This window comes from Dermacentor albipictus, chromosome 2 (assembly GCF_038994185.2).
Source record: "Dermacentor albipictus isolate Rhodes 1998 colony chromosome 2, USDA_Dalb.pri_finalv2, whole genome shotgun sequence".
Lineage (NCBI taxonomy): Eukaryota > Metazoa > Arthropoda > Arachnida > Ixodida > Ixodidae > Dermacentor > Dermacentor albipictus.
This window is the reverse complement of record NC_091822.1, coordinates 79,512,784-79,532,844: the sequence shown is the minus strand read 5'-3', so window position 1 is coordinate 79,532,844 and position 20,061 is coordinate 79,512,784. Positions and strand designations below refer to the sequence as shown.

Sequence of the window (20,061 nt, the reverse complement as noted above, 5' to 3'; positions counted from 1 at the left end):
CGTTGGTCATGTTCGCCCACCGTCGCCGCACATATTTTCGTTGTTGCTGCCGCCGACGATCTAGACGGGCACGCTGTTCTTCGCCCGTGGGCGAGCAGCTACTCGAAGGGCCCGAACCATCGGCCCATTCGTGCTTCTGTTCTCGTTGCCGCTGTTTGAGGGTGCGTTAAACTCCTTCGGAGCGAACGATACGCGTCCTGCCCATAGCACGGCCAAAGTACAACTGATAACGTCGTCCGGGAAATGACTACTTCAGGATAGAATAAAGTACCACTGCTGGTGCATACAGTATTACGTTTTACTCCGATACACCTGGCTTGCCTGACCCGCCGAGGTTGCTCAGTGGCTATGGTGTTGGGCTGCTGAGCACGAGGTCGCGGGATCGAATCCCGGCCACGGCGGCCGCATTTCGTGGCCGCCGTGGCCACTAAATCTAATCACACGGGTGTTTTCGCATGGGGGCGCAATGCGAAAACACCCATGTGCTTAGATTTAGGTGCACGTTAAAGAACCCCAGGTGGTCAAAATTTCCGGAGTCCTCCACTACGGCGTGCCTCATAATCAGAAAGTGGTTTTGGCACGTAAAACCCCACAATTAATTGGCTTGCCTGCGCCCCGATAACGTCGGATAATAAACGCTAAAGGCGCGTTCCACACGGCTCGATAGACGCACGCGAGTATTCGCAAAACCTAGCCATATACAGTTTCGCTGTACAAAAAAATTACGAATACTCCCCCTACCGGAAGAGGGGGGAAGTGACGATTTTTCTGCGGGCACCTGACCTTCGTCACGGTTAGTGAACCCAGAATAACGGTGCCCGCTCCCTCAGCTCGGCATCTTGTTCTCGTTGCTGTCGGATTGCCTGGGCTCGGGCGGCTCTAAGAGCTGGATCGGCGCGCCGACGGCAAGCCCTTTCACGGGCGAGTTCTCGCCGCCACTCGTCGAAGCTGCCATTTCCTCGGGGAACGCATAGCGCGTGATCTGAACTGAACGGATGATAGTAATCTAGAGAAAGGAAAGACGCTTGATTCTGCAACCCGAGAACTGAACGGAAACGAGGCCGGCGGCAGCACGTGCGACACTCTTTCATGCTTTTTTACTCCTCTGCGGAAGCGAAAAGGCTTGTGGAATCCTTGCTATTAATGACTCACGCTCCGGAGCCAGTGCAACTGTCAGCTCATGAAACCGTCCTTTCCTCCTGCAGCTGCTCTGCTCTGCCAGCAACTGGGATTTTGTATGAGCAGACCACTATCGGAACTTGAGCCAACACGAGCTTCGCTTGAAAAGCATGCGACCTAGTGGTTATAGCGTCGAGTTGCTGTGCACGGAGAGTGAGGTTCAACGCCACCGCGTATTCCTCCTCAATCGAAAAGGTCTGAAACGATGCAAGGGAGGAACCTACGGTCTTACCGCAAACTCATAGAATGAGGCAAAGAATGACTCGTATTAAAAACAACCGCAGTCTCAAGACTAAGGAAGTGAGAATCATTGACGCGCAAATATTGTAAGAGGCGCCGTTCGACTGAAAATGCCTGAACGCGATGCGGCCTGTGTTCCTAACAGCGTCACATCATCAAGATATGAGAACGATATAACTGTACCTCTCATTTGCATGAACATGACTCGCTCTTTCCATCGGTGCACGTGCAATTTTCGCGGATGGCGTTGTTGACGTCAGGTTGCACATGCCACTAGGGGATTTATAACCGTCCACAGCATCATTTTTACGTCACAGAATAGATACTATGACGTAATAGATTCGTTACGGCGTTTTCAGACATGCTTCTTGTATTTTAATTTTTTTTACTATGACGTGAAAACAAACCTTTTGTGAGTTTTGAATTGTCGAAGGGCAGAGCTGGAGTTGGAGAGCCAAGCACGTTTACAGAAGCGGCACCCTGTCTCGAGTGGCTGCTGTAGCGTTTGCCCTCGGAAAATACATTACGTTACCAACAACGGTTGACCGCGCGTTACGAAAGCGAACTTTGGATGAAATACCAGAGCGCACTGACAAGTTCAGAAGGCGAACAAATGACGTCTATTTATATTTCCAATTCTATGAAGAACAAGGGCTCGGCAAGGGATCGCGTGGTTTTCAACTTAGAATATGTGACACGTGGGCATCGTGGAAATGTGTGCATTGCGATAGACAAAACATCTGGAGGACCACCCAGGTAACTTAATCGCAAAGCGGACGCTTCTTGAGAAGGCATTAAACAAAGAAATTGCAGGACAGATGACGACACCAGTAGGAAAGTCTTGCACCACTTTTCGTGGCAATATATATTTGTACAGCGTGCACTAGATGCTAGGCTTCTTTATCCATAAAAAAATATACTTCATCCTAGAATAGATGAAAAGTCCATTTGGTAGCATTTATAGACTGATTTATTATTCTGTCACTTACATAACTAACACCACTGCCCGATAAAACGCTTCAACACAATACATTGCACACCCACCCGTGAGAATTCCTTTGACAACCAAAGGAAGCTTGGTGATGCTTCGTATCCATGTGAGCACGTCCCATGTAAGCGACCTGTCAAATGACTGTCGCAGTTCTTCCAGGCAAGACTCCTTCAGGTCCTTCATGTGACCATAATTAGTCCCTTCGAAGTTCGCTAAGCTTGAAGATAAAGAAACGTTAGTGTTATTTTATTTTTATTAGCATGGAAAGAGTTCTTTCTGTCTACCTGAGTATTCTAACAGGGCTGTGAAATACTAGTTTTCTTTGGGAAATGGTTGAGGAAAGTCAACAGCTAACGTGACCCAAGTCTAGCTTATCTATTATTATTGTTTAGCGGCGTAGTTCTGTGCCAGGCGAAACCGTTTTCCCTACGCCTGAAAACGTTGAGTTTACACCAAACGCTACACTTTCCACGATGCATCGTAGGCTTTCCAAGAAACATAGCTTTTGCTTCGTGCTCGCAAACTAATAATCCATCCTGGAACTACAACCAGGTCTGATATTTGCTTTTCGATAATCTTCACTAGCGCGCGCAGTTTATTTTATTTTATTTTATTTTATTTTATTTTATTTTACAAGTACTGCCAGCCTTGTTACAAGGCCTTAGGCAGGAGTAGGCATTTGGAACAAAGAAAACAAGTATGAAACAAGATCTAACATGATAACAGACACTGAACAAGAATCTGCATAACAAACAACATATGAGAAACCTTTTCAGAATCATGATTTGACTGGTAAAAACGAGGGGTGAACGCTAAGGTTTATTCACAAAGTGCAGAAAGAAAGCCTGAAACCGTTGGAGAGTCGATAGTTGTGGCAGGTAATGCGTTCCATTCGGAAATCGTCCGCGGGAAAACAGAATTTTTAAATGCGTTGGTTTGCTTCCGAAGTGGGACGTGCTATCAAACCACGTTTTCGTCTAGCAGTAACATTATGATAATAACGGAACATTGGCTGACTACCTAAACTACTGATGCCCCGAATTTGACTTGCTTGCCAGATTTTCATCCTTATCAAAATGATTGTGAAGGCGCGCCTGGAGGGAGGCAGCCTTCTCATGGCTATTCACCACGAACAATTATGCAGTTCTTTTAATAGAACTCGTGGCATTGAAATGTTGGGTTTCGTTTCTCGAGCTATCCCTCAAGCAATCCTTCTGGGCGTCTGCTATCCCGCAACAACACTCCTGGCTTCTGTCACAAACATAACGCCATCGGTGAACTTACAGCGACATATCCTAACGCCCATATTCTACTTTTGGATGACCTTAAATTGGCCTATCAGCACTGGAGCAACGATATTCCTTTAACGTTGAACCACAACGCCATTAGTGATTTTAGCAATGACTGCCTTAATTTCAACCTGGCGCAGCTGGTACAGCAAGCTGCACGTGTTATTCAAGAAACAACTAACATTCTACATATTGTACTAGCTAGGCACCCTCATAATTTATCATCGATTTGATATCTTCGTCGCGTCACTGATCATCAGGTCACATGCCACATTCGTATTGAGCCACTGCGGCATCAGGTTTCATGTAAAACAACCCGTTTATTTATTAAAACAAACAACAAAGCTTTGCATAATAAACTATACAGCATTTTCAAGTTTGCATAGGTTGTTTGGTCTTTCTAATTCTGAAGACTGGCTAGCATTTGAGCATGAAATGGCTGAACTCGCTGACAAATTTATTCCTAATGCAGCACTTTGCTCACAAAACACGTAAAGCGTCTGGAAAGTACGAAAAAGAAAAACGTCTTTTGCGCTGGCCGTTGCGCCCGGGAAACATTTTACGTAGCTAAACGCGACTACTACTACGGTGTTCGGCGTGCAAAGTACTTCTTTCATTATGACTTCCCTAAAATTCTAAACAATAACCTAAGGAAATTCTGGTAACTTCTAAATCCCCAAGAGGAGCAAACAACAGGCGTGCAAGCGACACAGGCGAAACTGTCTTAGACAGCGAATGTGAAAATGCGTTTAATTCTGTCTTTGTTCTTCTGTTTTACTAATTAACCTATCAGTAGATGAATCGATATTTGGGCGAGGTTTTACTAGTTGAACACTTTGAAGGGGCAGCGCAAGACGACAAAGACATTTGGCAGGAAAACAAAGGACAGCGCTGAACTCACAACTAACTATTTAGAAGGCATACACAAACTTAAGTAGTCCAACCTATACCCACGTGCTCTCCCATCGAAGGCCTCATTATCAGTGCACATGCAAACAGCAAAATCCTGTAATCGAATGCTGCACTATGAAGCGGTTTAAAATCGGAAATTCAGTGTTATGCAAATTTAGTAAAGCCTTGTTTACACAACGCAATCATTTTTTTCCTGATATGGTAGGCCTCAATAACCTCCCTTGCAGTCTGATTGCTATGTGCGAAAATAATTGTGGTCTCTTCATAGATTGGAGTACATCGGTGCTCAGAGCAATGCCGCGCGACATGCGAGTAGGCATTACCCGCTAGCGAGCGTCTATGCTCTGACATTGTAATGTTCAGGCAACGACCTGTTTGACCGATATAAACATGACCGTAGGAAAACAAAAGCTCGTAAACAACTCCCATTCTACAGTGTCTGGCAGGGACATGTGCTTAACAGTGCAGTCTTTCCTAGCAAGAGCCCAGGCGGCCTGTGCCGACTTCCTATCAATCTTACCGCAAATTTTGATCTCTTGTTAGGGGCAGAAAAAAGAACCTTTACATCAAACCTGGCTGCTACATTCCTCAGGCTCTGTGATATTGTATGTACATATGGAATTACAGCAATATTTTTCTTCTTGTCGCAGGCTCTGGATTATTCATTCTTGTGGGCACTCCTAATTTGTATGCTTAACAAGCTTCTGCATGGTCACGCGCATAACATTCTCTCGAAAGACTGCCGCTCTATGACGCTCCAGTTATACTAAAAAACACTGACAAGTCTTGTGAAAACAATATTTCCAAATTGCTTAGTCTAGAACAAAAAAACACAATACCATTATTTACCACCTACAAATGTGAGGAGTGAAAACTTGAAATTGTTTTTTCTGACCTTGGGCAATACATCCAGCACACATGCTAATCAGTTAGTTTAAGCATCGTATCTAAAAGGTGCAGCTCGTTCTGATCTGACACTTCGTGTGTGAAATGTAACCGTGAAATGTAACCGTAATACTTGAAATAGATGATGAACCATTTGTTAAAACTTAGAATTCTTCAGAAAGACCAGAAAATCATCACATACCTTGTATCACTTTGATCATTTGGCCAGCTAGATTATTTTTTATATTTTCGTCAACACTGACTCGGAAAATGTTAGCTAGAACGGGAACAACGTTGGAGCCAATGCAAATGCTAGATTCTTCTCGGTATAAATTTCTTTTCTATTCTACAAATGCTGAAGCTAAGTAAAAAGAGATAATCTAGGGAAAACGACTAACAGATACACGTCTGCTGCTAGAAAGTTTGAGCTCAATATTGCCCTCGGTGATGGACTTTTTAACACTTATAATTGATCATCATGTGATATGTTATAGTTCAGGTCTTTAACATCGACGCTAAAGATATTACAGTCACCAGGATTAGCTTAAACGAGGAAGCTGATGAGACCATCCGAGTTTTTCACCACAAAATGTTTTCGGATCCCCAGTGATTGCAAATGCCTTTCTTAGATTACATGGTTTTACTGTTTTCCTGTGCATTGATAATGACGCCATCAATAGGAGAGCACGTGGGTATAGGTTGTAGTACTTAAGCTAGTGTATGCCTTCTAAAAAGTTATGCTGAATTCTAATGGCAGATCGCGAGCGTTCGCTCGGATCACGAACAGAGCGCGACGTTCCGACTGAGATTGCTCTCCTCAAATCTACGAATGGAATGCGTGCGCTCTTGCAGGGGCACTTAGTGCAGGGAAATCAAGTGACAAGGCGCTAGACTAGAGGTGGGTAGGGTAGGCCTCATCCTCATCACCAACAACATCTGGATCATCCCGGCATTCCGTGCGTTTATTTTTCTTCCGTATCGGAAGAATCATCACTGGACTTGGGAACTTATAGTGTCTGAGTCAGAGCTGTCACTATACAGGAGCAGGAACAAACACGCATTGCGCGACCTAGCGTCCACGGTTTTCATGTCATCCATTGCTGCCCGCGACCGGAAACAGGCGACTGTGACAGGAAGCAGCGGCGGGTGAAGAAACTACGTTATGCGGACTGCCAGTAAAATCTGACGATTCCGGTGGAGCAAATATTTTTGCGCCGCAGAGCGATCCGGAATCGGTGGTTGGTCCAATCTGCCTTTGGAACACACAACTCACGCTCTCATTCTGCCATTGGAATGGGATTGCTCCATACAGAGGAGAACGACTTTATCTGGATCTAGCGTTGGAATTCAACATTAGTTATGAGTTCAGCGCTGTCCTGTGCCTTTCCTGCCTTCTGTCTTTGTCGTCTCACTCTGCCCCTTCAAGATGTTTAACCTGTCATCCCTGTTTAACGGCCACGCGCTAGCACAGCATTATCAATGCTGGCTATCACTTTCTACGTGTAGACGACAGGGTTCTATATTTTAAAAATGCATTCACTCTGTTCGTTCATTACTTGTATTGCAATGTGGACCAGAATATTCATAGTAGACATTTTCTTTACTTCGCCAGTACCTTCAACAAATTGAGTGACCAGCATCTGGTAGTGAGAGTTTCTTATACCCCTGTCACACTGGATGTTTTAATGTCATTCGAATCGAATGGCATTAGCATCGAATAACATTATTTCGCTGCTAAACAGCGATATTTGATGCCACCAGAATCGGTTGACTTCCGCAATCGAACCAGTTCGAGAAACTGAATGGGCTTCGCATTCGAAGCGAATGTTCACTCTCTACTCCAGGAATAAGGCAAAATATGACATTGAGTGTATCTAATTTGAGAAGTACTAATGTAAAAAGGTAATGAATTTTGCGTGACCTAATCAATCTGTCACTTTGCTAGAGAAAAGCTGTACAGCCGGCAGTCACAAAATGTTTTTACTCACTACCTCAGTCGCGCCTGGCCGCCGTAGCTTTGCTAGTCGGCAATGCACTAAACAATCAGGCACCTGTGTGCACGTGTGTTTTTGGCATCTGGAATGGCATCTATGTGTATTCGATGATCGAAGCTCTTCCGCTGAATACTAGGCTTCTTTCGCTATGCAAATCACGCATGAGCTAACCGCTTCACCTGCTGCAATTGAGCGTTGTCATCCAGCGCTGCTATGTCACTCATATTGCTAGTCTCATGGAGGTAGTAAAATGATAGGAAGGAGAATACCGCAACATGATTGAAGCCAACCTGGTGGCCCAACACGTGATCGCACGTCAAAGATCCCGCTTTGTTTTAGTGTTCCCACTCTGCGGGCAGAGCCACGGCAGGACAGGTGAACAAGCGTGCACCGAATAAAAACTACTGGTATAGCTACTGGGAGCCAAACCTCCCAGAAAATCTCAATTCTTCCTCCGTCATTTCAACGCAAGAGGTCACATGTTGGGGCACCACTGTGGCGGAGCGTTCGCTTGCCTACCATTCCATTCCAAAAACATTTATTTCCATCAGGGAAGGAGACTCCCTACTCCCTGCCCCTGGCGCGCAGGCCTAGGGACAGGGGTGGGGGTCTCCGCGACTAGATGCAGGCAAAGAGTTGTTGACTCTTCGCGGCCTCTGCCGCCAGATGGATAGCTCTCCTCTGCATGGCGGGGTCCGCGCTTTGCCGAAGGGTGTCCCAGGCTTCTCTACTACTTATTGGAGGAAGAAGACGACGACGGTGCGAGCGGTCGCATGTTGCCTCGGCTCCTGCATTTTTCTTTTTCTGCCTAACCAATCGCTTCAAGAGCCTGAATTCCTGCCTGGACCTATGTGAGTGTTATCGGCACATCTTGACAGTTCCTTTAGCAACTCTGACGTCCCTTACGCGAGCCGCAGCCCTTTTTAGGGCTCTCGGCTGACCGTCTCGCTGCTGGGCCTAGCTCCGCCTAGCATGGGCGCAGGAACGGAGCGCGATGGCGCGCGCACTTGGCGCGAGATCCACGATAACCTCTCGAAACAGCGTCAGCATCCTTCGCCACCAGCATACCCCGCAGTGGCTCACAGGACTCAATCAAGAGCAGAACCGAAGCCCCCGCCGCTGCCGCGCAGCGATTATAAAATCATCCTAAGAGTTCGCGGGGGCCTCAACTGCGCTGGAATCCATGCATGCATCCTCAGACAAGTCATCCTCAAGGCTGCGGGGCTCCCCATCACCGACCGCACCAGTTCTGACCAAATTCGTGTCAACAGCATCAACAATACCGGTCTAATCAGCACGCCAGACGTGGGACGTGCAGATCTCTACCACAACATCCAGAGTCTGCAATTCAATGGTAACCCTTACGAAGTCGCCACCCATGTGGCCGATCCCATCGATACCTGCAGAGGATGCATTCACTTGCCCCCAGATTACTCAGAAGATGACATCGCTTGAACCCTCTGTAGATACAACCCAACATTGATTATTGGGGGTGCACGACGCCTGGGCAATACTGAAACCATCATGGTCATATTCCAAGGCAAAATCATCCCTTTCTACGTCAACTACGACGGCTGTTCACTTCGATGCCGCCCCTTCAGGCAGAAGGTAGAAGCCTGCACCCGATGCCGCGGGATTGGTCATCGCCAGGACGTCTGCACTAGTGCCACCGACACACTCTGCCCCAAGTGTGGAATGAAAGACGCACCCATGGACCACGAATGTGACCCGATATGTGTTGTGTGCAACGGCAACCATCAAACCGGCTCCTCACTGTGCAAACAAAGGTTCAAACCACGCCCTACACGTCCCAGGCATAAACAAGACACTGCACCCACCAACCGAACTCCCAGTCTCGACCGCACTCGTGACTCAAGCCGGCGAAGAAGTCGCAGCAAAAGCAAGGACCGCGGGCCTGGCTACGCAACCCAAGACGTCGCCTGGCCAGCTCTATCATCAAGCCCTACTCTCGCCAACTCCTCGCGCAACCCACCCCAGGTAAGCTGGGCTAAGGTAGCCTCTTCCAGCTGCTCCTCAAACCAGACTGCTAATAATGAATCCCTCCTTGAAGAAAATACAATTCTAAAAGCCGAAATTCAAAAACTTAAATTAGAACTCCAATCTCGTCACCCCTCTACTTCAACCTCGGAAGCCCCTCTCTCTAACACGACCCTTTCGACTCATCATCCATCAGCCCTACCTGAAACCTCTTCACACCGCCCCATGGACACTAGCCCCTCCACTCAACGGGAACCGCTTCACCCTCCCCCCAGCAAACGTAAAACTCCGAGCACTCCGCGATCAGAGGACACCCTGGACGAGACAATCTTAAATTATAACGACAGGCTAAGCGCTTTGGAAACTAAATTCCATAATATACTCACTGCAATTGAAAAAATCAATACAGATTACACATCCAGGAATGAAAAGCTCGACAAATTTATTGAATTCGTAGAAGCACACATCCAACAAACTACAAGTTGGATAGCTGGAGTCACCGCGAATCAACCTAACATAGCTGCACCTGCTCGATCCGCCTCCCCGCCAGCTCCGCTTAACAATGGCCAATAACCCGACCCGCTCCGAGCTTGAAGTGTGGCAGTGGAACTGTAGGGGGTTTCGAAAAAAGAAAGCACACCTCCAGCAGTTTCTAGCCTCCTCTTCTAATCTCCCAGCTGTCATTGCGCTTCAGGAAACTCACGGACTAATCAGCTTTCCAGGTTATAATGTTTATCAGAACAATAAGGTCTCCCGGCCCGATACGGCAATTCTTATGCAAAAGCACCTCACTGCCAATCACTCCCAATTCGACAGCGTCGATATAGAGCACGATTTTCTAGAAATTATTCCTCGCAAAAATAATGCACCTGGCCTTTACATTCTCAATATCTATAGTCGTCCACAAGACAAACATCACCGCTTTGACTCCCTTTTCGCTCAAGCTATTGCCGCTGCCACCCACCACCCCCTCCTAATCCTTGGAGATTTCAACGCACCCAATCATGTGTGGGGTCACTCCGTTTCTACTCCTAAGGGCAGAGCCCTATGGATCCACATACAAGACCACACACTCACATTACATAACGACATCGATGCACCAACCAGGCTAGGCAATAGCGTAGCTAAGGACACCTCCGCCGATCTTACGCTTACACACAGAATCCAACACGTCACATGGCACAACTCACAAGTTAACCTCGGTAGCGACCATTACATCATTAACATCACACTACAATTCAAACACAAACCCTTTGCACCCAAACGCCTCAGCCTTACCAATTGGGACAATTTTCGAGAGGCCCGCCAGATATCAGCTCCCAAAAACATTCAAGACATTTCAGAATGGGTTCAGCAACTACACTCAGACGCCCAGACGCACACTACCACTCTGCCCCCCGAAACCGCTCTCACTACGGTTGATTCCAAGCTTCTACACATGTGGGAAGCCAAACAGTCTCTTCTCAAACGGTGGAAGAGGCAACGGTTCAACCGAAAACTAAGACTCCGAATTGCCAAATTAGACCTCCAGATCCAGGAGTACGCCACGCAACTGTCCTGCCAGCAGTGGGGCCAGGTATGTGAAAGCATGCATGACAACCTCGATAACAAGCGCACATGGCAACTCTTGCGACACTTATTAGACCCTACCACATCGCGCACACACCACAACCATAGCATAAACAAACTGCTACATGCACACAAGAACGATCTCAACGGATTCTTCGACGACCTCCGCCATAAACATCTGCCTCCCGCTAAGAAGTATGACATGCCAAAATATACTGGCGAACCCAACGAGCTACTTAGCGCCGCTATCACGGAAGCAGAGGTTCGCCATGCCCTCGCCACCCTGCGCACAATGTCAGCACCAGGCCCCGACCTTATTAACAACAAAATACTCCGCAATCTAGACGACAACTCTGTCACAGCCATTACGGCGTACTTCAATCACTACTTTGACACAGGCACCCTCCCTAGCTCGTGGAAAGATGCCAGGGTAATTTTTATCCCAAAGCCAAACAAACCACTCAACATTTCTAATCTCAGGCCTATATCACTAACCTCTTGTCTAGGTAAAACACTCGAACACGTCATCCTCAACCGACTCAGTAAATACATGGAGGACAACAATCTTTATCCATCAGAAATGGTAGGTTTCCGAAAATCTCTCTCATGCCAAGATATCATGCTTCGAATGAAGCATGACATCATTACACCTAATAGCAGTCTAGATACGCAAGCAATTCTCAGTCTGGACCTCCACGGAGCTTTCAATAACGTTTCACATTCCGCCATCCTCCGAGAGCTTAATCCCATTGGGGTTGGCGGAAAGACATATGACTACATATGTACCTTCTTATCCAACCGTACCGCAACGATACACATAGGCACAGAGCAATTCCTTTCATACGATTTAGGTAGCTACGGCACGCCCCAAGGCTCTGTGTTGTCCCCTTTTCTTTTTAATGTTTCTATGATGCCGATGGCGCAAGCATTGCGGTCTATTCCCGAGCTCAAATTTTCACTCTACGCCGATGATATCACTCTTTGGACGACTGGCGGTTCTGATGGAGAGATTCAAGACACCCTACAGGCCGCAGCAGACGCCGTCGTGGCTCATGCCGGGGCTATGAATCTCACATGCTCCCCTCAAAAATCCGAGCTGCTGCTTCTACCATCCCATCGGGGGGCAGGAAAACACATGTCTAGTATAGAGGTAATCCTAAACCACATCCCTGTTACTAGAGTGGACAGGCTCCGGGTGCTCGGTTTACACATTCAAAGCAACCGGCTCAACACATATACCCTACATACACTCCACACCACAGTCGATCACACCCTGCGCCTTCTAGGGCGAGTCTCCAATAAACATGGCGGACTAAAGGAGGCCGAACTTCTCCGCTTGATTCAGGCCTTCGTCATCAGCAAGATTACATTCGCAACACCATATCTACATTTCCTTAAATCAGAATCCGATAAGATCGACACTCTTTTACGCAAAATATATAAATTCGCTCTGGGAGTCCCCATACGTACCTCCACTGAAAGGCTAATGCTTACTGGAACTTTCAACACACTTACTGAACTCACAGAAGCCCACCTCACATCCCAATATAGCAGACTTTCTAACACCGCAATAGGTCGACATATTCTACAAACTCTTTCTATCACTCCGGCACCCACCATCAAGACTAAATACACCATTCCACATCACATACACGAAAACCTCTGCATCCCCCCACTTCCTAAAAACATGCACCCTGTGCATCACAAACAGCGCAGGAGGCAGCGAGCAAAGGCTCTCCAAAAACAATTCTCCACCTCTAAAGACGTGCTCTATGTTGGTGCCGCCGAATATGGGAACAGAAATCATTACGCAATATCAGTCATTAACTCTCACGGCCAGGTCGCTGCGGCCGCCTCCATTCCTGGCTCTTCCTCGGAGGAGGCGGAGGAAGCGGCCATAGCCCTGGCCCTCACAATTCCAAATTCATCAGTTATCGTCAGCGACTCCAAAGCAGCCATACATAACTTCGGAGCGGGTAGGGTCTCTAAGCCAGCCCTTTCTCTCCTCTTGGCCCATCCTTTCCATCAAACTGTGGCATTAATCTGGACTCCCGCGCATGCGGGCCTTGCCGGAAACGAGGCGGCTCATGCCTGTGCCCGAGGATTTACTGTCCGGGCTCAGGCATCAGATGTGTCGGACCTCGCCACGGAGGAGGCGCCGTTTACAGCGCGGGATCGACTTATTACTTACCACGACATCTGCGCACACTACCGATTAGACCGCTTAACCTTTCCGCCACTCATGGGCAAATCCCCGCGTAGGTGTGAAGTTCTGTGGCGACAGCTGCAGACTCGCACCTTTCCGTCCCCTTACCTCCTCCACCGCATTCATCCCGCAATTTACCTTTCTCCCTCTTGTAAATTCTGTGTCTCTCCCAAAGCAGACTTAAACCACATCATGTGGGGGTGCCCTAAGCACCCCCTTCCCCCTTTCCTTAAGCAATTAATATCTAGTGAGGAGCAGTGGGAGGCTGCCTTGCGCAGCTCCAGGCCCGATCTTCAGGAGGCCATCCTGGAGTGGGCTGAGAGTATAAAGGAGGCCTACTTCAAGTAGTTCCTCCCCCACCCTCTATTCCATTGCCCCCTTCCCTTTAAAGAGGGATAAATAAAGTTTTTCATCATCATCTACTACTTATTCCTTCCTTGACACCTGGGGAGTCTACGCATTGCCAGATTATATGGTCGAGGGTCCCCCTCTCCCCGCATCTCTTACATTTATCGTCTATATCTTCGTCTTTCAGTACGTGTGACGCCCATACTGGATTTATGTAGTTTCCTGCTTGCAGTCTGCGCCAGGCTCTCGCCTCTCGATTTCCGAGCTCCTTGTCCGGAGGGGGGACAGTTCTACGCTGAAGCTTATAGTTTTCAATTATTTCTGTGTATGTCTGTAGTCTCTCGTCTAGTTCCTTGCAAGCGGGCGGCTCTGTTCCTGCCCGGAAGTAGAGATCTCGGGCTAGGAAGTGTGCCGCCTCCTTGCCTGGGACCGACGTGTGAGCTGGTGCCCATACGAGGCTGATTTTTCTGTAAATTTTCTTTCCTGTTAGTATTCGTATCGCTTCTGGTGCGATTCTGCCTTTTCCGCAATTGTGGATGGCTGTTTTGCTGTCGCTTATTATGTAGCTCGCCTTGGTCCCGACACAAGCAAGCGCGATCTCCCTCACATCATGCGAAAGGATTCGCTTGCCTTTGCTGGCTGCGTGACGTAATGATCCCTCCTGTATTTTTTCTTCCTCCATGGTTTGTTTTCAATTTATCGGCTATGGCTGCTAAGCTGGCTCAGTCTTGTTTTGGGTGGTGGTTGCCAGATATTCTTGAATTTGTTTTGTATGTATGTTATTTCAGTGAAGCGATGCTCTAAATTTCTAATAAAATAAATAGATCGACTTTTCAGATTCTCTACACACCTTGTTCCACTTTTCTGACCAACCTTCCTGCAATGATCGCCATTAATATCATGACCGAATGAGGTTAGTTTTTCCTGTATAGCACAAACATGGGTCGAATGACATTTGTTGCACCGAATGCCATTCGAATGTAACGATATTAAAATATCCAGTGTGAAAGGGGTATTACTTAAGCTTTCACCCTAGCGTCGTTCTGTGGGTTAAATAGTTCCTATATAACCGCATGCAGTTTGTCTCTGACAACAGTTCTTTTTCAATCTTCTAAATGCAATGTTCGTTGTCCCACAAGGCTCTGTCCTCAGCACCCTCCTGTTTCTGATATGTAATGACGACTTACTATTGTGTGCACCATGCAATATCAACCCGTTAGATCATCACTACGTAATCATCGTGCAATAGCTGACATTCCTAATCAAGCTTCTCTGCAGAATAACCTTAACCACGTGGAAGAATGGTGTGACCAATGGCTAATGACTCTTAACCCGAGTAAAAGTAAACTTGTACTCTTTACCCGGCAACACAAGACCTTCAGTTTTCATTACAGAATACATGGCGCCCTTGGTCGATCTAGTTCAACAATTTAAATACCTAAGTGTGACTTTATATTACGACATCTCTTTGTGCACGCATACTACTAACAGCACATAATGGGCAGGCTAATCAGCGGGCTTGCTGAGACGTCGCCTGATGCCTAGCACCACAACATGCAAACCTAACTGCGCACAAATCGCTCTTGAGATGAAGTCTTGAAAAAGCTTCGGCTGCCTTGGACCAGCACCAAACATACCTGACCAATGAACTTGAGTATAATCAGAATCGTGCTAAAAGGTTAATTTCATCCTTATACTTGTATGACATCAGTATTTTACCCCTAAAAACGGAGTCCGGCTTGTCACCCCTCTCTTGTCACCGCCGCGTAGCTAGTCCATCTTTGCTTCACAAGTTTTTCTATACCCAGGATAACCACGCGTCTTACATTCTTACGCGTCTTACGTCTTACATTAGCGCACTGGTCGCTCACCTCAGGTTACTCGCCCACACACCCACTTCATTAATTTTATTTCTTTATTTGTTTTGCCAACAGCAAAAGAATTACAGTGGCATTCCCAACAAGGTCACCACAATAACACCTTCATTTTATTTCCGGATGCAGTTGCTAGCCACATGTCGCCTAGAGCACACGTATGGGAACTGTCCTTCTTCAAGTGGCCCACCCCTTTTGCAACATCCCTAAACGATTGTTTAAAGGTAATAGAGTGAACTGAAACTGTTGTCATGACTCACCATAGATGCTCAGGATAGGTCATACGGTTTTTGACACTGGACACTCGAAGTCCAAACACAGGCATGTCAACCGTGAGAACGATCGCTCCGTAGCCGAGTTTCTCGGCCCGGGAAAGAAAGTCAACCGTTACGGAGCGGTCCTTCACGACTTCCATCTGCAGCCAACGGAGACTTCCGGGTGCTCTGGATGCCACGTCCTCCATGGAGGTGGTGCTCAGCGCGCTAAGAATCATCACAGTTCCAGCGTTTGCTGCAGCTGAAATGCGAAAGGTGCGTTGTATGAAAGTGTGAGCATTGTTCTATTGAATGCGGCACAAGTTTTCGAGTATACTGAGCTCTTGCTGATCACCTGTGGAAGATGACCGATGTTCGGTACCTGCTAAATTTAATAGGGGTGAAATGCGTGTGGAAACATTTTCCATCACGGGATATAATTTAACATGATAAAGAAATAGAAATATTCAGTGTCCTTCTGCTTGCAGTTGTCGATTACCTTGGCCTCGCTCTGCGATCTGCTAGTCTCATGGTTAGCCGAAACGGTAGATCTACCACTCCGGAATGGCATTGGTCCACGGTTGCATTCCAAGACTAGGACGAATTCACCTTCGACTGCGAATGTTTCTTTCTGGGAAATACGTATTAGGTTTCCTTCCTAGCTTCATCTTTGAGCCAGGTGGATGACAAATTCCTACCTTTCTGCACCTTGCAGGCTTCCGCCGAACTGATTTGCCAGACTTAGCAGGGTGCGAACATAGGCGGGTTGCTAATTCATAGAAAAGTTGCAAAAGCGGTCTACACACGAGCCAGAGAAAAAAAAACAAAGAAGAAAGGCCAACAAGACACAAATCAAGTACAACTATATCCGTGGTGACACAAGAAACAAACATGTCACGTGTTGGTTGTACTTATTATTTTTTTTTTGCTGTTTCATCCGTAGCGCTCGGGCGCAAGCTTATTATCATTCCACTTAGGGGCCTCACTATTACTTAAACAGATGATATCTTTCAATGCGTCAGCAAAGCAACGTCGCCTGCTTGTATCGAATGCTCTCCACCTGTATAAAAAATTGGAAGTACCGTACACTCGTACTGAGATTCTTTCGTCAATATTTTTTCGGCGGGTTGACTACCCCGATCGAGCGACATAACTGCTCAATCGTTGAGAAACACAGCACAATCACTCCGTTACCTGTTTACTGAAAAAAAAGTCTAGTGTTTTACAAGTAGTGCAAAGATCGCTGTGATCTGAATCGTGAGCACGGATTTTCTTGTTTTCTTGAGTGGTGGACCTTCGTAGCATACGTGTGGTTGCGTCGTAATTGGCGACATGAAATAACAAATGGAATAATTATTTGAAAACAATAACTCAGACCCTGGGATTCTGTTATATTTCGGAGCGTTTCATCCTCATCACCATCCTAGATTTATGTACACTGCAGGACGAATGCAGCTACCTGTGATCTAGAATTACCCTTGTCCTGCGCGGACTGATTCTAACTTGCGCTTGGAAATTTCCTAATTTAATCACTCCACCTAATTTTATGACGTCCTTGCCTGCGCTTCCCTTCTCTTAGCAACCATTCTGCAACTCTAATAGTCCACCAGTTATCCATCCTACGCATTACATGACCTGAGCAGATGCATTTTTTTCTTAATGTCAAATAGAATATCCGCTATCCCCGTTTGCTCTCTGTTCCACACTGTTCTCTTCCTGCCTATGGACGTTATGCCTAACATTTTTCGCTGCATCGCTCTTTGCACGGTCCTTAACTTGTTCTCAATTTTCTTTGTCAACCTCCAAGTTTCTGCCGCATATTTTAGCCCCGGTCACAGCGTTCACCTCTTGACAATAGCACATATTAAATACAAGGTCAATATACTGAAGCTGTTCATCTAATCCGTAAAGCACACAATATTATATGAGGCTGTTTCTCCTCAATTTATCAACGGTAAATAAATAAGTAGCATTGAGCGCCTTAGTTGCCGTACCGTACGCGCTTGTGATAAAGTTGTAAATCACACCTACTGACTTTTCGGACTCTGCTATGTAAATGGACGGTTTCTTGAATTTCTGCTGGGGGATACATTACCTTGGTAAAACATCGAATGTGACGAAGAAAGTCAGTTTCACTTTCACAAGAGTGCGAGTAGAGACGAATGATAAACAACAAAGCTACTCTGAGCGCCATATGTGACTGTGACTTTCATCTTCCTCCATCTGCAGATATCACCATAACGCCTACTTTCACAAACACAAATAACAAATTCGATGGTCACTCTGAAGAAATTCTAGGCTGTTCAGTATATGCAGTTCTCCCTCCTAAAACGGAAACGTAAAGTTTTCCAAGTGTGCGTTATGAAATTGAGAGGTAGGCTGGAAAGGCAACCCTGAGCGACGAAGTGGAGAAGGTGAGTGGCACTGACATCCACAGTTGTTGATAGGCACATTAACAGGATAGGAAGGAGAGAGTGACCGGTGTGGGGAAGAGTGGTAGTGCGTCCGCTGGTAGCTCTCGGGTGGACGGACATCTGTACGTTTCTGGGGAGCGTAGCCGCGCCGCCCATCTTACTTGCGCCGTCGACGAAAGCGATAGGTGTACCCTCAGTAGTCAGTAGCATTATCTGTTGTACATTTGTAACAGTACTTTCCAACAGTACTAACCTCGCGCCTTTGATATCATTCCGTAGAGAAAAGAAACAATTACTTGATTATGCATGTGTCACATGCACAGATGGTGCCATTGTCGTTGCCTCGCCAAGCATGATGCAATCGTAGCTAAATTTAGCCTTGCGCGTGGCCTTCAGAAAGGCGTAGCTCGGAACTACGTTTATCCATCCCAGCACTGAATGGTAGGGTTTGAGAGAGCTCACTTTGCCATGTCGGCAGTTAAAAGACCTACACGACCTACGCCTGCTCGCCTAGGGACCCTCGGCGTTCGAAATGTAGGCTCCAGAATGGCATCAAGAGAATCAGGCATCAAGACGAAGGGATATGTAATTTGTTTGACTATGGTAGAACGGGGCTACATCATGAAGAGTATTATTATTATTATTATTATTATTATTATTATTATTATTTGATTTGAAACCACGTATACGCTTGTTAGGAAAGCAAAAGAGAGGAGCAGGCTGGCAACTCCCACTGGAAGGGGCACAACGCCTGCCTACTCTTCAGAGTGGAGGAGACAAAAAGATAGAAATGGAAGATAGGAAGAAGTAGAAAAAGTTATCGGGGTTTCGCGTACGTGCTGAAACCGCGCTCTGATTATGGGGCGTGCCTCAGAGGGGGGGGGGGGGGTGGTCCGGAATAATTTGGACCACCTGGAGCTCTTTACGTGCATCTAAATCTAAGTACACTGGCACATTTGCATTCCACCCCCATCGAAATGCGGCCTCCGTGGCCGGGTTCTGTTCCCGCAACCTCGCGCTTCGCAGCCCGACACCATAGCCACTAAGCAACCACGGCAGGTTGGAAGACGGTAATGAAATAGGAAAGAAAGACGAAGATGACTTATGTCAAAAAAATAAAGTACAACACGCACAGCACAGGTCACGCTATTAAAAGAATGTTAAAGCAGAAGAAATAGTGCCTGAGGTCTCGTCATTAAAAAAAAAAAGCTACAGATGTGAACCTTAGTTACTTATAGGAAAGTAAGGAGAGTGGGATGGGCCTAATGGTGTCGAGACGCGCAACCACTGGGGTACAAGCATTCGTCGATTGTCGTACGCCGCAGGTCAAGCAGATGACAGTCCTTCATTAGTGACGTACGCTGCGCAATGAAATCGGGACACTCGAATATCAGGTGCTTAAGTGTCTCGCAGCAACCACGAGATATACACGATGGACTAGCCTTACTTCCTTGTCGTTATGCACGTTCGCACATGTTCACATAGCCAAGCCTTAGCTTAGGTAGTTGTGCTCCAGCGCGACGAGGCAAGCCTAGACTGTAAACACGGAGCGGGAACGTTCCATTGGCGACGCGCTGGTTAGGATGCTGCTTGAATAGGTGGCGACAAATCAGCAAACGGGCGTCATCAAGCTTGCACAAGATTGCATGGCAGACGTAGTCGTTTTAAGTACAAGTTGAAGCCAGCCAATCAGCCTCTTCATTTCCGACGTTCGCTACGTACGAAGCTATCCATGGGACAACGAGAGATACCTCACGTGGCGCAATTTTGTTGGCAGAATGAGTAATACTGCGCACAACTGGGCAATCAACATTCCTGCGTTGTAATCTGCTGCGATCAGCGCAGAAGTCCGTAAAGATGACAATCTTCGTTACGGTTAACTCCGGTTGCACGCATTTCAGTGCAGCA

The 20,061-nt window shown here is 46.8% G+C and overlaps 1 protein-coding gene across 2 annotated transcripts in view; it reads right to left on the bottom strand.

The window, feature by feature from the left end:
• LOC139055970 (2-Hydroxyacid oxidase 1-like) overlaps positions 1–20,061 on the bottom strand; it is a 64,472-nt gene that overhangs the window by 20,016 nt on the left and 24,395 nt on the right. For both annotated transcript variants that reach the window (XM_070533682.1, XM_070533683.1), the window contains exons 3-4: positions 15,746–16,001; positions 2,464–2,627 (exon numbers count right to left, since the gene is read on the bottom strand). In XM_070533682.1, the coding sequence (XP_070389783.1) occupies positions 2,464–2,627; positions 15,746–16,001 (420 nt within the window). The remainder of the gene's footprint in view (positions 1–2,463; positions 2,628–15,745; positions 16,002–20,061) is intronic.